The following is a 17,837-nucleotide window of genomic DNA, read 5'->3' on the forward strand; positions in this document are numbered from 1 at the left end:
GATGTTGATATTTGGGCGGTGAAGGAGGGCAGATGCCGAGCAACAAGGGTCTTGTGGAACCTCGCCTCGAGACCGGAATCTTGGCGCGGCCCGTGCGTCGACTTCCACTCGTCTCCATGTCCAATTTTGACTCGGTTGACGGGCCCAGAGATTTTGTAACAGCTCCGGCCGGCTGCCATTGGCGACTCGGACGGTACCGCACGATGCCATAAAACCCCCAGCTGCCGACAGAGACGACAAGACACACATCCGGCACACTATGTCGGCGCCCAACTGCCTGCGGGGCCTGGTGCGGCCCTCGGCGACAATTCCGATTTCAGCCCCTCGAAGTGCCGCTCCGCGGGCCGCCCCAATCGGCCTCGCACGGCCGGCACCTTTCTCGACGACCGCCCTAAACGCAAGACGACAGGACCCGAACCAGCAGGGCGGTGGGGGGAAGGGGCACGTCCGGCAGGGGAAGAAGCTGAAGCTCGGTAAATTCAAGAAAACCGCAGTCGAGAGCAAGGGCAAGCCGCCACTGCCGGGCGAGCGCAGGGCCTACCGCAAGCGCATCACCCTTAGCAACGACAACGCTATCCCGGTGCCGTGGCTGAAGGATATTGGTGCGGACGGCCTGGCGAACGCGCAGAACATCGCTAGGGTTCTTGCTCTCCCCGAGGAGGTGCAGGACCAGCTGCGCGCGAGCGAGGCCTTCAAGCCGACACAATGCTGGGGCATGTTCAGGAAACCGTCGTTGCTGGTGCGGAAGGAGTCGGTCGACCTAATGAACCGGATACAGACCTCAGTCGATAACAAGCAGACGCTGAGGCTCGTCGTTACGGGCGACAAGGTGACCGGCAAGAGCATGATGCTCCTCCAAGCCCAGGCCCACGCCTTCCTCAACAACTGGATAGTGATCCATGTCCCAGAGGGTATGTATTTCTCCGGACCATTCCTGCCCGGACGGCGTCGAAACTAAAACCCTTCCCCAGGCCAAGAACTCACCACGGCTTGCACGGAGTACGCGCCTATCCCCAACACCGATCCGGTGCAGTACATGCAGCCCGTGTACATCCTGAAGCTGCTGCAATCCATCAAGCGCGCCAACGAGAAGATCCTGGCAAAGACCTACACCATGACCGGGCACCCGGAACTGCCGCAGAACATTACGCCCAACACGCCCCTTCTAGCGCTCTGCAACGCCGCCAAGGAGCCCGACTCGGCCTGGCCCGTCTTCCAGGCGCTGTGGAACGAGCTGACGGCGCACGGGACGGCGGCCAACCGCCCGCCCATCCTGCTGTCGCTGGACGGGCTGGCCCACGTGATGCGGGTGTCAGACTACCGCTCGCCGGCGTTCGAGCGCATCCACTCGCACGACCTGGCGCTCGTGCGGCTCTTCACGGACACGCTGGGCGGCGCCGTGCAGTTCCCCGCGGGCGGCGCCGTGCTGGCGGCCACGAGCCGCAACAACGCGCCGCGGTCGCCGAGCATGGAGCTGTCCCTGGCGCAGCGCGAGGCCGAGCAGGCCAAGAGGGAAGAAGTGCCCCAGAAGGATCCCTTCTTCAGGGGCTACGACGACCGGGTCGAGGCCGTGCTGCGCTCCGTGCAGGTGATCCGCCTGGGCGGGGTCAGCAAGCTGGAGGCGCGCGCTCTGATGGAGTACTGGGCGGCCAGCGGCATGCTGCGGGCGACGGTGGACGAGAAGGCGGTCACGGAGAAGTGGACGCTGGCGGGCAGTGGTGTTCTGGGCGAGATGGAGCGGGCCGCGCTGCTGACGATGCGGATTTGAGATGGGGAGTGGGGGTGGGGGAGATGTGTAAAGCTATCTATCTGTCCAGGAGAAACGAAGCCTGTGTAGAAAATGTAAAGCATGTATTTATAAACCTTGGATTGTGCGTGTGGGTCGGTCTTGCGGCTATGGATAGGCACTAAGAGACGAGGTGTCACTCGACAAGATGCCTGCGTACGAGACGCGGCTGAAACGGAACGATCAACACCTTGCCTACAGGTACAGAAGTATGATCACAAGGGGTACCACACCACATCCACCGTTTCAAATCTTCTTAAAACAACCATCCAAGTGAATTCCTGTTCAGTTGTACCTACCAGGTCACTCTCCTCGATAACAACTACATAAGACTACTCCGACCACCAACCTCCATACTGCCCTGGCCATCCCTCATCTCCCCGCTGCGGCCAACGACAAACTCCCTGTAGATCCTCTCCAGCCTCGCCCGCTCCTCGGCGCTGATACTCGCCCTCGTCCCCTCGAGCGCTTTAACCAAATGCTCCCAGCGGATGACTACCTCTGTATTACTACCACCACCACTACCACCACCACTACCACCACCATTATTATTATTAGTATTCCCATCAGGAACCCCGTCTACCCCCTCCTCCCCATTGGCGTGGGACGATTTGTGTGAAGAGAACTGCCTGGCCCGCTCCCGCTCCCTTTTTCGGGCGAGCTTGATGCTTTCCAGCTTAGCGGCGATGGCGGCTTGTTCAGCGAGTTCGGTGGCGCGGGTCCGCGGGGCCGAGGAGGAGGCTGCCGACGTGGAATCGGCCGCGTCTTCGCTGTAGCGGAACTGAACGAAACTCCTAGCCGACGACGAGGAAGAAGCGGCAGTGGTGGCTCTCTTGTTCGCACCACCACGACGAGTAGTGCTGCCGGAGTTAGTGGTGGTTTGTTCGCGGTCATTGAGCACATCGTGAATAGCCTCCAGCTGGGCGTTAGACACGAGCGCCTGCAGGTCCGCGCCCGAGAAGCCCTCGGTGCGGCGGCCCAGCTCGAGCACGGCGTCCTCGTCGGCCCAGACCTCGTCGGCGACCTTCACCTTCTGGGCGAGCGCCCGGATGATGTCGATCCGGTCCTCGAGCGTGGGGAAGTCGCAGAGCAGCGACTTGTCCAGGCGGCCTGGTCGGAGCAGCGCAGGGTCGATCAGGTCCGGGCGGGAGGTGGCCGCCAGTACGTAGACGCCCGACAGGCCCTCGGCGCCGTCCATCTGGGTGAGCAGCTGGTTGACGACTCGGTCAGTGACGCCCGTAGAGTCGTGACCGCGCTTGGGCGCGATGGAGTCGAATTCGTCGAAGAAGAGGACGCACGGCTTGGCGGCCGAGGCGCGCTCGAAGAGGTCGCGGACGCTCTTCTCGGAGGCGCCGATGTACTTGTTGAGGATCTCGGGGCCCTTGACGCTGATGAAGTTGAGCCCGCATTCGCCCGCGACCGCGCTGGCCAGGAGCGTCTTGCCGCAGCCTGGGTAGCCGTAGAGGAGAAGACCGGAGCGAAGGCGGAGGGGGCACTGGGCAAAGATGGGCGCGTATTTGGTCGGGTACTGCAGCGTCTCCAGGAGGACCTGGCGGGTTTCTTGGAGTCCGCCGATCGAGGCGAAGGTGGTTGTTGAGCTCTGCAAGGTGACGTTTCGCAGCGAAGCGGGCGTGAACCCTTTCAGGGCCTTGTCGAAGTCGGTGCGGCCCAGACGGATAGTGGTGGCGTCGAGATCGGGCGACTCCCCGACATGTCGGCTCAGTGCCTCGTTGCGCGCTCGCGAGACAAGCAGGATCAGGTCGCCGGGCATGTAGCCGTCTGTCTGGCCAGCAATGTCCAGAAAGTCGAGGTCTTCGCCAAGGATGAAGCCACTAGCCGCCTTGCTTGCAGACTTCTTGCGGGTCGCGCGGCTTGGGCCGTCCATCCACCCGCCCCCTTCATCGCCGGTGGCGCTACCGTTGGCAGTAGTAGGGCGGCTGCTGTGCTCGTTCGCAGGGTCCACTTCCTCTGGGGACACCGAGCCCTGCTTCGTAAGCGCCTCTAGAATGCGCCGCCTGGTTTCTTTGTCGGGCGCGCTCAAGTCGACAATCTCGCGGACGATGTGGCCGCCCACGAGGACACTGTGCAGCGAGTCCTTCCCCTGGCAGATAGCCAGCAGAACCACATTGCTGTCCCGGCCACAGTACTGCCTGACCATGGAGCAGATGGCCTCGCTGATCTGCCGGCTCCGGCCGTTCTCGTTGCCGACTTGCAGCTCGGTCTCGGCCGGACATAGGCGATCAAGGTCGTCCAGGATGACGACTGCTCTGCCGCCCAGCCGCGCGCCCCAACTCGCGGCCATGAAGAGGCGGGTCAGCGTCTCTTTGACGGTGGATATCCTGCTCTCGTCGTTCACAAGCCTTGTGCAGGGGAAGTAGGTGGTGTGGTAGAGATGAGAGGACCGCAGGGCGCGCACGACTGATTGCGCCACGCATGTCTTGCCGGAGCCCTGCCCGCCCGTCAGGAGCACCGAAGACATGTGCGACAGGTGGGACTTGAGCTTCCCAAGCAGCGAATCAATGCCAACAAGGACCGAATCGGGGGAATCGGGGACCCGGTCGGCGTCCAAGTCGGATAGCCACGAAGGCTTCGGGATGGGAGGCTGTACCACGAGGGGGGGCTTCCAGTCTGCGCCAAGGATCCAGTTCAGGGGCTTCTTCCCCGGGCTTTGGGGTGCCGGATGAGACGGCTCGAACCTGACAATGGCCCCTTCCCAGCCTCGCGGGCATTGCAGTCCATCGTGCACTCCAAGAATCTGGCCATCAGTGAGAGGACCCAGCAGCAGGCCGTTCCCTTCGGGCCCGTAGATGTGCTTTACTTGGTTCGCAGCTTCTTCCTTCTCAGCCTTGGATTGGCCCCCAAACTTGAGTCCGGTCGACTGAGCGGGCTTTGATGATTGGAACGGGTAGATCTTGAGTTTCTGTACCGAGTCGCGCGAGAACCCCTCTTGGTCCGGCGTCTTCCGGGGCATCTGGACAGGCGCCGGCTCGATCTTGACAACGCCACCAACCATACCCTGGCAGCCAAGCGCGGCACACAGGGGCGAGGAAAGCGCGGTCGTTTGGCCATCTGGCGGCTCTTCCCATGGATGGAGGCAGGCAACAACCTTGGTGGACGCCTTCGCCGCCGGGTCTGTTTCTTGCGGCTGGTTCGCCGAATCGAGCGGCTGTTGAAGACCGGCGGGGCGCACAAGACTGACAGACACCCATCGCACCCCTTTGAGCTCCTTCCCCAACAGCAGGTCGCGATCGACCCAGACGCTGAGATCTTCAAGCGGCGCCTCCCCGTCGAACCACTCTTGACAATTCTCCCTGTCGACGCCCCGGAAGAACAGGACCGGCTTCTTCTCCTCCCGCGTGCTCTTCCTCCTGATCGTGCTTGCCGAGCTCTTGCCGCTCTTCTTCGAAGTACCGCCGACGCTCCGATTGTCCTTGCTGTTCCGCTGCTTCTGCCTCGTCTTGGGCGCCACGATGACCTCGGCGTCGGAGGCGATCTTGGCGAAGGGCGAATCGCCGGGCAGCGCAGGCTCCAGTGACAGGACCTTGATGCTTGCAGTAGAAGTCTGAGATAGGTGTAGCGTTAGGGGGTGCGCCCCGCCCGCGGCGACCGCCGGGCCGTAGCTGGGGTTGGGCACGGCGCGGATCTGGAACAGGAGATTATCCTCCAGGAAGGTGCCATGCAGCTCGATCATCTCCCAGTCCTCGGGCGTCAGGGGCTCGATGTGGACGGTGTGGGCTATGGGCGGGTCGAGATGGATGGTTGCAGTGACCTTTTGTCCGTCCTTCAGGCCGATGGTTGCCGCGAGCGTCGCATCCATCTCCACGGCGGGGACCTCTTGGTCGCGCGCGCCCCGCGCTGCGGTGATGCCGTCCCTGCCGACGATCGGGGCAACTCTCCGCTTGCTGGGCATGCCGGTCCATCCGACATAGATGGACTTGGTCGAGGCCGAGCTGCCAGAGCCGGCAGGGGCAGGGACGCGGTAGCTGAGCTCGACGACAACATTTTGCGCGGGCTAGAATTCGAGCACGAAACGTCAATTGGTATCCAAAAAGAGCACCTCACCGGGCAGGCAACAACTGCTTACTGTGTTGACGTTTGCGAGCAGCGATGCCAGCGACGGAGGCAGGTTTACCAAACAGTTCTGCAGGTGCACTAGAGAGATCTCAGCCGCCGTAGACTGCGCATTGCTTCGCGGCGCCATTTGGAGCGAATTTAAGTCGGGTAGCCACAAGACGGATTGTTGCTGGGAAGGTTTGGTCGGCGCATGCAGCAACTCAAAGAGGACCGCTGGTCTGGTGGATAACTGGATTCAACATCCCGCGTCTGCAGCTCGCATTGTGTCGGAGCGGCAGCTTCGAACGGAGCAGCTTCCCGGCGATTTGCATGTGCCGAGGCATGGGCCGGCTCCCGCTGTTCCAGGGTCTGGGCGGGAAAGCAGGCCCGCTCCAGCCTGGAGATCCGCATCGACTGGTCCCAGCTGTCGCTTTCAGTGACGGCCCGATGCTGTGTGTTTAGTTAATTGCTCCTAGGTTACGACGCGCGAAAAAGCGCGTTTGCATGCCGTGGACGCGTCCCCCTGTCGCAGACAGGCCCCAGCCATCCTGCGTCTGGCTTCAGCCTCGACTTGCCGCACAACTACCTGACCACCTCTCTAATAAACAACCGCAAAAGAACCGTCAGTCCCACGCAGAGGACCATAATACCCCTCGCAACCATGGCGCTCCTACAGATGAGGGCACCTGTTGACTACAAGGCGCAACAACGTGGGTGCAGATAGTTCCGCGCATGTTGCCATTTTTTTTTTTTTTGGCTTTTGGCGCTGACAATGGAGTAGAGGCATTCGAGAATTTCCTGAACGACTTCAAGGCGTCGCCGCAGGAAACCATCACCACTGCGCTGGGCAACATCAACATTGACGAGGACGACCTCAGCGACGAGTATGACTTTATGGACGAGGACGACAATGCGGCGCAGCAGCGTCAACGCCAGAAGGCCCAGCAACGGGCACCAAGGCACAAGTACCGCGACATGCTTCAGGAGCTCGCCGACAGGAAGATCAACGAGGTGGTTATCGATCTGGACGACCTCTACTCGTACGAGAAGGATGTGGACGAGGGGCTCAAGCTGGTCGAGTGGGTCGAGAACAACACCAAGCACTATGTGGAGATTCTGTCTTGCGCCGTCGACAATGTGATGCCGCCACCGAGCGACAACCTCACCTTCAAAGACGATGTCCTCGACGTCTTGATGGCAAACCGACAGCAGCGCAACCAGATGCTGGCAGGCATTGCCGAAAGGGAATCGGACCCCGCCATCCTGAACGATCAGTACCCGCCACAGCTCACCCGCCGGTACACGCTGGTCTTCAAGCCGAGGACGTCGACCCTCGACGGTCCCGTCAAGGCCCTGTCCGTCCGCCAAGTCCGCGGCGACCACCTCGGCCGCCTCATCACCATCCGCGGCATCGCGACAAGAGTGTCCGACGTCAAGCCCATTGTCCAGGTCAGCGCCTACACTTGCGACCGCTGCGGCTGCGAGATCTTCCAGCCCGTCACGGACAAGCAGTATGGGCCCCTCACCGTGTGCCCATCCAAGGACTGCCAAGAGAACCAGTCCAAGGGGCAGCTATATCCGTCGTCACGGGCATCCAAGTTCTTGCCCTTCCAGGAAGTCAAGATCCAGGAGCTTGCCGAGCAGGTGCCCATTGGCCAGATCCCCCGGACTCTGACCGTTCTGTGCTACGGCAGCTCGGTCAGGCAGGTCAACCCGGGCGACATCGTCGACATCTCCGGCGTCTTCCTTCCCACCCCGTACACCGGCTTCAAGGCCATGCGCGCCGGCCTGTTGACAGATACATACATCGAGGCGCACCACATCGTCCAGCACAAGAAGGCGTACGAGGACATGGAGATCGACCCGCTGATCGCACGGAGGATCATGAGGTTCACGCAGACAGGGAACCAGTACGAGCACCTCGCCAAGTCGATCGCCCCGGAGATCTACGGCCACCTCGACGTCAAGAAGGCTCTCCTGCTGCTGCTGGTCGGCGGCGTCACCAAGGAGGTCGGTGACGGGATGCGGATCCGTGGCGACATCAACATCTGCCTGATGGGCGACCCCGGTGTGGCCAAGTCGCAGCTGCTCAAGTACATTTCCAAGGTCGCGCCGCGCGGCGTGTACACGTCGGGCCGCGGCAGTAGCGGCGTGGGTCTGACGGCGGCCGTGATGCGGGACCCCGTCACGGACGAGATGGTGCTGGAAGGCGGTGCGCTCGTCCTCGCCGACAACGGCATCTGCTGCATCGACGAGTTCGACAAGATGGACGACAACGACCGCACGGCCATCCACGAAGTCATGGAGCAACAGACCATCAGCATCTCCAAGGCCGGCATCAGCACCACGCTCAACGCGCGCACGTCGATCCTGGCCGCCGCCAACCCCATCTACGGCCGCTACAACACGCGCCTGTCGGCCGTCGAGAACATCAACCTCCCCGCCGCGCTGCTCTCCCGCTTCGACGTCATGTTCCTCCTGCTCGACACGCCCACGCGCGACACCGACGCCCAGCTGGCCAAGCACGTCGCCCACGTGCACATGCACAGCCGCCACCCGGACCTGGGCACCGAGGCCGGCGTGGTCTTCTCGCCGGCCGAGGTGCGCGCCTACGTCGCCCACGCCCGCACCTTCCGCCCCGTCGTGCCCCCGTCCGTCTCAGAGTACATGGTCAAAACGTACGTGCGCATGCGCGGCGCCCAGCGCCGCGCCGAGAAGCGCCACCAGCCCAACAACTTCGGCCACACCACGCCCCGCACGCTGCTGGGCGTCGTGCGCCTGGCCCAGGCGCTCGCCCGCCTGCGCTTCAGCAACACGGTCACGCAGGAGGACGTCGACGAGGCCCTGCGCCTGGTCGAGGCCAGCAAGGAGTCCCTGGCGGCGACCGATGAGCGGGGCCAGGGTGGCAGGCGCGCGCTGAACGCCAGCAGCAAGATCTACAACCTCGTCAAAGGGCTCGCGGATTCGGGCGCGTGCAGGGCGGATGACGGTGCGGACGACGAGGAGGATGAGGAGGATGATGAGTATGGTGGTGGTGGTGGTGGAGTGGAGCTGAATCTACGCAAGGTCAAGGAACGGGTCATTGCCAAGGGGTTCACCGAGAACCAGTGGTTGGCTGCGTTGGACGAGTATACCGAGTTGGATGTGAGTTCTTCTTTTTCTCCTTTTTCTCCGTCTGTGAGAGTAACCTTGATGATGATGATCATGAATGTTTGGCTGACATTTGTTTTTTCCCCCCGCACAGGTCTGGCAAACGGCTGGCAACGGTACGCGGCTGGTGTTCATCACCTCCGGCAATGGCGAGCGGGATGGTGGCCAGGAACTATAAGAGGAGATTTTGTTTTGGGGGAGAGGGAGGGGAATTTCGTCTCTTGAATTAGTTATTCAATATTGTCTTCGGGCGTGCTTTCACCTCAAACAACTTTCGGCGTTTACTCGGCAGGGGGGATTGGCTTATGACAATTAGATGTTGTATGGGAGTGAATTGTGGACTACTACCCAGGTTTAGTGGTTGCCCCTGAGATAGGAGGTTTGCCAAGGAAATGAAGACAGAGTGTAAGAAGTGAGAGATCGTGCACTCTATAGTTTGCCTCAAGCGTCACAAATACCGGCCAGCATGGGGTTCAGATAACTCCATCCAACCTAAGCTGGTATGAGCGTTTCCATACCCTACATGATACCTCTCACAAAATCCACCATCACAACCTCACCGGCATACGCAACATACACGCACTCGGAACTCCCAGAATCAAAATCGACATCGCTGCGCACGGCCTCAAGCTCTACAAAACCCCTCGGGCGAGCAGTGTAGAAGGCGGCAGCGCGGCGTCGTGGAAGCCAGTGGATATGAACTTCAGCAAAGCGCGAGCGGGGTGTGGCCAGCGTGCTGATGAACTCTGGGTGGATGGTTATCAGTCCTGTTGTGAAGGCGGGGATTGGGTCAGGAGTATCCAGACGATAAATGAGCACATGTCCGCGAGTGAGGAATCGGGGAGGTACTTCTTTTGGTAGTGATGGCCTAGGAGTTGGTATCAGATTTCGAGTTCGTAATTGTGATGAGACTGGTTCCGGCTGAGGTTTCTGTACCGCTACCGGTACGGGATCAGGCTCGGGCTCGGGTTCCAGTTCTGGTCTTGGTTCTAGCACCCGTCCAGGTTTTGATGCCGGTTCGTGCTCCGCCTCCCCAGCTGCTGACGGGCTCCCGGCCGACGAGGCATGTTGTTGCTGTTGTTCTACCAACTCTGCCGCCTGTTTCGCCGCACTCCGTGCCTTCTTGGCCTGGTGCTTCAGCTCGTCTGCTGCCTCTTTATTTCCTTGCTTGAGTTTCTCGTTAGCTTCGCGCTGGAGTCGCTTGGCCTCTTTTTTCAGAGGCTTCATGGCCTTTTTCTTTGCTTTTTGAGGGCCTTGGCTTCGGCAACTTTGACCTCTGCGGCGTGAGGATCAGCTTGCTGCCCGAGCTCTAGCCCCCGTTCCAGCGTTGTTTGGAACTCGGGCTTGGGCTCGACCTTGGGTTCAGAGCCTGTTCCCAGGGTTGTTTGAGAACCGGGGCCTGGTCTCTCTGTTGCTTTCTGCCCTGTGATTGGCACCGGCTTGATGTTCAAAGTTCGTTCTTCCGCCGCGAAACCCAGTTCTGACTCCGGCGCCAGCTCTTCCGGAGTTATCTCTTCGTTGATCACATCGAGGCATCCTTGTGAAGCCTGGACCGCCACATGAGACTCCGTAACCGGGCAGGCCATCCCCGTCGCTGAGTCACCATTACGTCCCATCGTAGCCTGATGAGTTGTATAGCTTTCTGCCCACTCGGAACCCAAAACTGCAGGGGTGACTAGCTGAATTCCTCGGCCCGCTGCTGGGCTACTGGGAGGACATACTGGCTCCGGAGACACCGGGCTAGAAAAGACAATTGGTACGGTATGGGCAGGATTTCCCGTCAGTGGTGAAGTGGTCTTCGGATGCTGATTCTCCAGTGGGCTCTGTTTAGCCTTGCCCTTCGCTTGGGCCAAGGAGGCAGCTAAACTGGGAGGTCCTGCCGGTGTCGTGGAACCCGCCCGTGACGATGAAAATGCCTTGACAAGGGAAAGCGAACTTTCGTTTTCATTCGGACACGACTTCAGGAGTTGATGAGGATTGTTTGTGAGACCTTCAATGATTTCCCTGATCCGAGCCTCTAGGGCTCTGTTTAGCTGGGCCTGGACCGGGTCGAGGGATTGAATCGGCAGGAGACGCCACCGCGAGTAGAGGTTGCCGTGGGTTCCCGGAATGCGAAACGTTCCATGCAAACGGATGAACAGGTTGCAAAGGTAGCAAGCGTGCTTGCTTGAGCAGATGACGCGTGGCTTCCTGGCCTCTGGGTGAAGTTCGTAGTAGCACACGATCTGTACTTCCGCGTGGACACACGACTCGCGGAGATTCTTCCGAACTGTTGACAGAAAGTCGTTGTCGTCCTTGCCTAGTTCCTTCAGCTTGGAATCAAAATATTCAGCACCTGAGACCGTCGTCGCACCGCCCTCTAACCGGTCGAGACAGCTTCTCAAAGAGCAGTCGGGTGGTGCCCCCAAACTCCTAACGAAGAAATTGGCTTCAAGTGATACGGTAATCACTTCTGCGTTTCTGAAAATCCCAGACTCCCTGGCTGTCCGGCAAAGAAAAATACAACACTCTAAATAGTGGGCGAGTTTGCCAAGGCGTGTTCGGAGACCTGTTCTTATGGTGGGAGCTAGTTCCCTTGAACCGAGCCCTTGAAAGACTTTGTCGAAGTCAGTGTCCTCGTTGAGTCGATGTGCTGCGCGAAGAACGCCTGTGATATGTGATACAACATCGTTCTCTGGGCACCTCTCGAGATCTTCCAGACGGTTCCGGAAACGCATCACAGCCTTCGTGAACTTTTTCCGGTTACTGTAACTTCGTACAGCATCAATGACTTGCTGAAGCAGCGAGCCTAAGAATGCCTTGCTCTTCCCCTTGCTGTACTTTGCATCCGGTCTCCTTGACTTGATGCGGCTGAATATGCGATCCTTGCACATCCTCACTATAGCGTCGACGACCATGTCTTCCGTGTCTGAATTCTGCTCTGTTGGGGGGGGGGGTGTTTGTCAGCGGGGGCTTGCATGGACACTCTTCGAAGAGACAGACCCCTGTTGACTCGAGCGAGATGGCCGAAGATCTGGTCAAGCCCCTTCTTGATGCGTGCTAGGACCTCTTTATTCGAGGCCTGGCGCTCCTTGTTGATGGCAACGACGACCCGAATTCCGCTTCCGCTTGCCAGCCCCTCGACACAAGCGGCCACGACATGGGAAGGGTCATCGGATATCCCAGAGATATATGCAATGGTGTTGGTGACGTGGACCTCATGTGTGAGCTGGTCATCGACCGGATTCAGATGGGGAGCGGTAGGAGCTGCGCTGAGCAGAGAAAGAAGGGCAATGTTTTCAGCCAGGAATAGGCTTTCTCTCAACTGCTTTCCCGACATATTCACCGCATTGTATCACAGGCACGGGAAGAGCCGGAGCACAGATTGGCTGTCGAGGCGGCAGAACGGATATTGAAGTCATGCTGAGAGCTGCCTCGGACGAAGGCCTGTTCTGTTTGTAGGCCCCCGTAAGGCTGGGCCCGTGTCTGCGTGGCTAGGCTCCGCTGTGGTACGTGACGAATTGGGAGAATGCTCCTATCGCGGGGTTGCGTGAGGCGTGCCAGCGTATGCAGTGAGGCCTGCGAATGTCCGCACTCATGTAGCGTTCCGCGAATGCAACTTGCCAACGGCTCATATCGAGAGCAACCATTGGCTAAAGCTGGAGCTTTCAACCAAGGAACGTGCAGATCGGCAGGCGATACTCTGCGAGGCGTCAGAAGACCGAAAACCCAAGCTGAGCAGAAATACTTACTGTCCAATGTCCAATACCTCCTCTTCACCCCTTCCCATTCGCCCTTGCCGGCCTCAGCTAGCTGTGACATGTCGACGTCGGTTACCTTCCACTCGACATCCATCCCAGCGTCGGCGAGATGCAACTCAGCCACCTTGGTGTAGACATCGTAGCAGATCAGACGGTCCGCGCCGAGCCCGTTGAAGAAGCCAAATTTACCTTGACCGTCCAGAAGGCCTGGGATAAACTCAGTAAAGAACATCCGCAGTTGGGAATAGTCCTCGCCGAAGGTGTCAAAGTAAATGGCATCGTATATTTGGCCTTCCTGGAGCAGCTCCGCGCACACTTCTTGCCACCTTCCCTTGTAGACCTTGAAAGCCCCCGGGGTCGGACCACTCTTCTCCCAGTCGGAGCCAAACTTGGAGCTCGGACTAGAAATGTGTTCCAAGACACCGGGATGAGCTTCGATAATATGGTGCCGCGCAGGCTTCGTCTCAGCAAACATGGTGTCGATAATGCCCATGCCAAAGCCGATGTTGAGTATGCGCTTCCCCGGTTCTCTGTCTGGCAACAAGGCATCGACGCTCTGGCGCATAATGTCCGTCTCCCAAGCCATCATGACGCCGTTGCCGTCCTCGTCTACAAGCTTCCCGTCCGAGTAAGTCAGCTTCGATCGTAGGTATGCTTCGGAATCGATCTCGGCGGCCGTATCGTCCAGTGGTGGTTGAAACCCAGCCTCCTCCTCCTGCTCGTCCTCTTCCACCGTCCCATTCTGCCCATTCGCCTCAACGTTAACCAGCTCGGGTGCTTCGTCCCCATCCTCCCCAGCCACAACCAGCTCCGCATCCGCAGCCACATCCATATCCACCACTTCAACATCGTCATCCTCTTCCCCACCGCTACCGAGCTCCTCATACCCTTCCAGCACCCCAAAGAGCATCTCGGCCCTCACCCCGGCCTCCACACACAGGTTATACAAGTCTGTCCTCCCCAGCCGGTGGGCCACGCACCCGGGCGTCTCGTCATGGTCGTCGACATCATTCCAGATCGCGCCCCAGAGCAGCAGCTCGTGCACCGTCTGGCGGGCCGCCTCCAGGTCGGCCGGGTCATCGTCGTCCTCTTCTTCCGACGGCGCACCGCACGACCGGATGGCGGCGTGCAGCGGCGTCTCGCCCGTCGTGGGGTCCTGCAGCCTCGCGTTGCCGGGCGTGTCGAGGAGCTTCTTGACGGCTGCGACGTCGTGCGCCCAGGCCGCGGTCAGCACGCGCTGCGTGTCGGCAGGGCACGAGGGTGAGATGCGGGAGGAGATGGCGTCGCGGTCTGACATTTTGGGAGAGTGGGTTCTTGAGCGCTATACTGGAAGGGATGGTTGGTATGTGTCTTGGCTTGATCCAAATGAGTCTTGCTCGCTCCGGGCTACTAACGATGCAGATGGGTATGTAGAAACAAATTTCGTTGATAATTGCATGTGCTGGTGTTGCCCCGCGGCCCTGGTGCCCCCTCACACCAAAAAGATTTAGGGTTCGGGTATGTCGATCATTGATGCACGGGCTCCGAGCCGACGCTAGGCGAAATACAGAAAGGCCGTAGGGTAGCTGGGTTCGGCCTGCACATCGTAGACAAAAAGGACCGTACATCAAGCGGCCGTCAGAATATCATTCTATCTCGACGTCGATGTCTCATGTACGGTCCTTTATGGCCAGAAAGAAGCGGGCAGTGGAATTGGCCAGCCAGCGCACGAGTCACTCGCTTGGCAGCTGCGAAGCTCGTGGCTGGTTCGGGAATCGGGACCCCTGCCCGTTTTCTTATGCTGGCCAGCCCTCAATTCGCCAATTGCAGCGCTTGGCTTGTGAACGTGTTCGAGGACACGGCGCAGCCCACGGGAAGTCTTGGGTGGTCGGTCGATGCAGCTCAGTTAGTTACGTCAACTGGGTTGCGGATTGAAAATGTTTTGTTGGTTCTTTCTGAATGATGCGGTGAAATGCGAGCTCCTGCCTGTTCTATGATATCATCAGAGCTCAATTGTCTTGAAGGGACGGAAGCAACAAAGCTTCGGCATAGCTCAAGCAGCCTGAGGTCACAAGCAAGTGGAGATCCATTGTAGACCGCACCGACTCCAAGGATCAAGCTCAGACGGGAGGCGGGCGCCGCTTGGCTGGGTGTGGCGACTTGGAGCTGGGCAAATCTTCCATTGATTGGCACCTGCCCCGCCCATGTTTCTTGTTGTTCATGACCTTAAGAACCGCTCCCAACGCGTACACTCAGAGCGTAACCGCATCCGCGAACCCACCTGGCGAGCTCCTCCCGGCGTCGTCGTCATGAAGTTCGGCGAGCAGCTGCGGTCAAGCGTTATCCGCGAATACCAATGGTACTACATCGACTATGACGGCCTCAAGGCCGATCTCAAGCGGCCCAGCGGGCGCTTCCAGCCCGCCGACGGCAACGGCAACGGCGACAGCACGCAGCCCGGCAAGCCGCCGCGCCGCGAGTGGACCGAGGACGATGAGAGCCGCTTCGTGAGCAAGCTCGAGGCGGAGCTCGATAAAGTGCACACCAAGCAGCAGGTCAAGGCCATGGAGATCTCGCGCCGCATTGCCGTCAGCGAACGCGAGGTCCGCGATGTCGTCAACCGCCTTAACGAGCGCGGGCTCGGCCAGGAAGGCCCCAGCGAGGAGGAGTTCATGATGCTGGAGGAAGACCTTAGCGACATCATTGCCGACGTCCACGATCTGGCCAAGTTTGTGCAGCTCAACTACACGGGGTTTTACAAGATCATCAAGAAGCACGATGTAAGTACCGCCAGCAGTTGCGCCGATACGGAGGAGTTGGTGCTGACGCAAGGCAGAAAATGACAGGGTGGCATCTGAGACCCGTTTTCGACACTCGGCTCAAGGCGAAGCCGTTTTACAAAGAGAACTACGACGCCTCGGTTGTGAAGCTGTCGAAGCTCTACGACCTGGTTCGGACGAGAGGAAACCCGGTCAAGGGCGATAGCGCGGCCGGAGGAAGCCAGGGCAGCTTCATCCGGCACACTACGAAATACTGGGTCCATCCCGACAACGTGACGGAGCTGAAGCTAATCATCCTGAAGCACTTGCCCGTACTGGTGTTCAACGCGGGCAAGGAGTTCGAGGAGGCGGACTCGGCCATCACTTCCATATACTACGACAACCCGGACACGTGGGACCTGTACGAGGGGCGGCTGAAGAAGACAGAAGGTGCCGAGGCGATCCGGCTGCGTTGGTACGGCGGCATGCAGACCGAGACGATTTTTGTCGAGCGCAAGACGCACCGAGAGGACTGGACGGGCGAAAAGTCGATCAAGGCGCGGTTCTCGCTGAAGGAGAAGAACGTGAACGCCTATCTGCGTGGCGAGCTCCTCCCGGCGGCCATCTTCGAGAAGGCGCGGAAAGAGGGCAAGAAGTCCGAGAAAGCCATTGCCGAGGACGAGAGGCTGGCGCGCGAGATCCAGTGGTCCGTTCTCAAGAAGGGCTACAAGCCGGTATGCCGGTCGTTCTACCACCGCACCGCTTTTCAGCTGCCCGCCGATGCGCGCGTGCGTATCTCGCTCGACACCGAGCTCACGATGGTCCGCGAAGACAACCTCGACGGCGTGAAGAGGTCGGGCGACAACTGGAGGCGCATGGACATTGGCATCGACTACCCCTTCTCGCAGCTGCCGCCCGGGGATGTGGTTAGGTTCCCCTATGCTATTCTCGAGGTCAAGCTCCAGACACAGCTCGGCCAGGAGCCCCCAGAATGGGTGCGCCAGCTGACCTCCAGCCACTTGGTGGAAGCGGTGCCCAAGTTCTCGAAGTTTATCCACGGTGTGGCCTGCCTATTCCCCGACAGGATAAACCTGCTCCCGTACTGGATGCCGCAGATGGACGTCGACATCCGGAAGCCGGTGACGCACGATTTCGGCATCAAGAGGTTAGAGCACTCGACAACGACGTCGTTAACGGACGACGAGGATGACGAGTATGACTCGGACGATGAGCACCGGCCCGCGACTGCTGGGGGACAAACTGGCGAGTCTAGCGCTGCAGCGGCGAGGAACGGACAGGCGGCAGTCCGGGCGACGGATCTCGAGGACCAGACCGCCGACCAACCGACGGGCGAGGATACCTACCTCTACGACTCGGACGACGAGGATGATGAAGACAGGCTGGAGGAGGCGCGGAGAGTTGGCGGCTGGACATACTACCAGACGCGCATTTCCACGTCGGCGAACGCTGCCCTCCGCGGCACGTGGTCGTTGCTCAAGGCCCTGGCGCCGCGGCCACGGTCGACGCCGATGCCGCGCAACGCGAGACTGGAATCGCTGCTCGGGTCAGGGGAGATCCAGCAGAGGCGGTTCAAGGCGCCCAAGGGCAAGAAGATCTACGTTCCCGTGCGAGTCGAGCCGAAGGTGTATTTCGCTGCCGAGAGGACGTTCCTGTCATGGGTAAGCCCCCGGTTAAATCATGCCAGGGTAATCGATATATCCATTCGTTCTTACTGACCTGGTTCTCTGCACAGCTTGAATACTCCATCTACATCGGCACCATCGCCGTGACACTCCTCAACTTCAGCACCAAACAGGGCAACGCGGCGTCGTTTGTCGCCGCGGGCGCCTTCACGCTGCTCGCGCTCATGTCGCTGTGCTACGCCGTCGTCATCTACCTGTATCGCAGCAAGGCCATCCGCATGCGCAAGACGGCTCGCTACTACGACAAGTGGGGGCCGAGCGCGCTGTGTGCTGCGCTGTTCGTGGCGGTCGCGCTGAACTTTGCTATGGAGGGGAAGAGTAGGCATGTCTGGTAGCACAGTCAGTAACATAGCAGTGTGCTGGGCTTGTGACTGGAGGGTGTTCACTGCATTGGATAACGCTTGAGAAAGCTGACGGTGTCAGGTTTTGCTTGCTTTCTTTTTGGGTAGTTGGGTGTTGGTGAGCACGCAGAGGGGTTGCTAGGGGATTCCCAAGTCGGTTTGCATAGGAGTAAAGACTGTATTAACTCGTATAGGCATCAACAATAGGGGTATGTAGTATATTGTAAGACATTGCGCCTACACACTAAGTACTAGTAACAGTGCTTACTGGGAGAGCTAGGCCTGATATCTGACATGGGATAACAGGTCAAAGCTATGGCCCAATC

At 59.7% G+C, this 17,837-nt stretch overlaps 6 protein-coding genes across 6 annotated transcripts; 3 read left to right on the forward strand and 3 right to left on the reverse strand.

The window, feature by feature from the left end:
* Positions 1 to 105: 105 nt before the first annotated feature.
* Positions 106 to 1,783, forward strand: B0T15DRAFT_407893 (mitochondrial ribosomal death-associated protein 3-domain-containing protein). The gene is made up of 2 exons (XM_062865330.1): positions 106 to 911; positions 972 to 1,783. Exons 1-2 carry the CDS (start codon positions 260 to 262, stop codon positions 1,766 to 1,768), a joined length of 1,449 nt encoding a protein of 482 aa, XP_062726453.1. The 5' UTR covers positions 106 to 259; the 3' UTR covers positions 1,769 to 1,783.
* Positions 1,784 to 1,938: 155 nt separating this feature from the next.
* Positions 1,939 to 6,165, reverse strand: B0T15DRAFT_45550 (P-loop containing nucleoside triphosphate hydrolase protein). The gene is made up of 2 exons (XM_062865960.1): positions 5,871 to 6,165; positions 1,939 to 5,798 (listed from the first exon to the last, which is right to left on the reverse strand). The coding sequence occupies exons 1-2, from the start codon at positions 5,985 to 5,987 to the stop codon at positions 2,109 to 2,111; spliced, it is 3,807 nt and encodes a 1,268-aa protein (XP_062726454.1). The 5' UTR covers positions 5,988 to 6,165; the 3' UTR covers positions 1,939 to 2,108.
* Positions 6,166 to 6,375: 210 nt separating this feature from the next.
* Positions 6,376 to 9,329, forward strand: B0T15DRAFT_45563 (DNA replication licensing factor MCM7). The gene is made up of 3 exons (XM_062865962.1): positions 6,376 to 6,549; positions 6,621 to 8,983; positions 9,084 to 9,329. Exons 1-3 carry the CDS (start codon positions 6,501 to 6,503, stop codon positions 9,165 to 9,167), a joined length of 2,496 nt encoding a protein of 831 aa, XP_062726455.1. The 5' UTR covers positions 6,376 to 6,500; the 3' UTR covers positions 9,168 to 9,329.
* Positions 9,330 to 9,508: 179 nt separating this feature from the next.
* On the reverse strand, positions 9,509 to 12,308 carry B0T15DRAFT_489337 (uncharacterized protein; the record flags this gene model as incomplete). Its single annotated transcript, XM_062866588.1, has 5 exons — positions 9,509 to 9,735; positions 9,839 to 9,857; positions 9,926 to 10,156; positions 11,749 to 11,909; positions 11,972 to 12,308. 5 exons carry the CDS (start codon positions 12,306 to 12,308, stop codon positions 9,509 to 9,511), a joined length of 975 nt encoding a protein of 324 aa, XP_062726456.1.
* Positions 12,262 to 14,176, reverse strand: B0T15DRAFT_45555 (S-adenosyl-L-methionine-dependent methyltransferase). The gene is made up of 2 exons (XM_062865961.1): positions 12,721 to 14,176; positions 12,262 to 12,671 (listed from the first exon to the last, which is right to left on the reverse strand). The coding sequence occupies exons 1-2, from the start codon at positions 14,024 to 14,026 to the stop codon at positions 12,637 to 12,639; spliced, it is 1,341 nt and encodes a 446-aa protein (XP_062726457.1). The 5' UTR covers positions 14,027 to 14,176; the 3' UTR covers positions 12,262 to 12,636.
* Positions 14,177 to 15,017: 841 nt separating this feature from the next.
* Positions 15,018 to 17,505, forward strand: B0T15DRAFT_388906 (VTC domain-containing protein; the record flags this gene model as incomplete). Its single annotated transcript, XM_062864465.1, has 3 exons — positions 15,018 to 15,488; positions 15,545 to 17,146; positions 17,221 to 17,505. 3 exons carry the CDS (start codon positions 15,018 to 15,020, stop codon positions 17,503 to 17,505), a joined length of 2,358 nt encoding a protein of 785 aa, XP_062726458.1.
* Between the last annotated feature and the right edge of the window lie 332 nt (positions 17,506 to 17,837).

Source organism: Chaetomium strumarium (assembly GCF_033439665.1).
Source record: "Chaetomium strumarium strain CBS 333.67 chromosome Unknown B0T15scaffold_1, whole genome shotgun sequence".
NCBI lineage: Eukaryota > Fungi > Ascomycota > Sordariomycetes > Sordariales > Chaetomiaceae > Chaetomium > Chaetomium strumarium.

Bases quoted from the DNA above. Each gene is read 5' to 3' on its own strand.
- B0T15DRAFT_45563 (XM_062865962.1), top strand. From the start codon at position 6,501: ATGGCGCTCCTACAGATGAGGGCACCTGTTGACTACAAGGCGCAACAA. The intron at 6,550-6,620 runs GTGGGTGCAGAT...ACAATGGAGTAG, and splicing joins TGACTACAAGGCGCAACAAC to AGGCATTCGAGAATTTCCTG. The intron at 8,984-9,083 runs GTGAGTTCTTCT...CCCCCCGCACAG, and splicing joins ACGAGTATACCGAGTTGGAT to GTCTGGCAAACGGCTGGCAA.
- B0T15DRAFT_45555 (XM_062865961.1), bottom strand. From the start codon at position 14,026: ATGTCAGACCGCGACGCCATCTCCTCCCGCATCTCACCCTCGTGCCCT. The intron at 12,672-12,720 runs GTAAGTATTTCT...GACGCCTCGCAG, and splicing joins GAGGTATTGGACATTGGACA to AGTATCGCCTGCCGATCTGC.
- B0T15DRAFT_45550 (XM_062865960.1), bottom strand. From the start codon at position 5,987: ATGGCGCCGCGAAGCAATGCGCAGTCTACGGCGGCTGAGATCTCTCTA. The intron at 5,799-5,870 runs GTAAGCAGTTGT...CTCGAATTCTAG, and splicing joins TGCTCGCAAACGTCAACACA to CCCGCGCAAAATGTTGTCGT.
- B0T15DRAFT_407893 (XM_062865330.1), top strand. From the start codon at position 260: ATGTCGGCGCCCAACTGCCTGCGGGGCCTGGTGCGGCCCTCGGCGACA. The intron at 912-971 runs GTATGTATTTCT...ACCCTTCCCCAG, and splicing joins AGTGATCCATGTCCCAGAGG to GCCAAGAACTCACCACGGCT.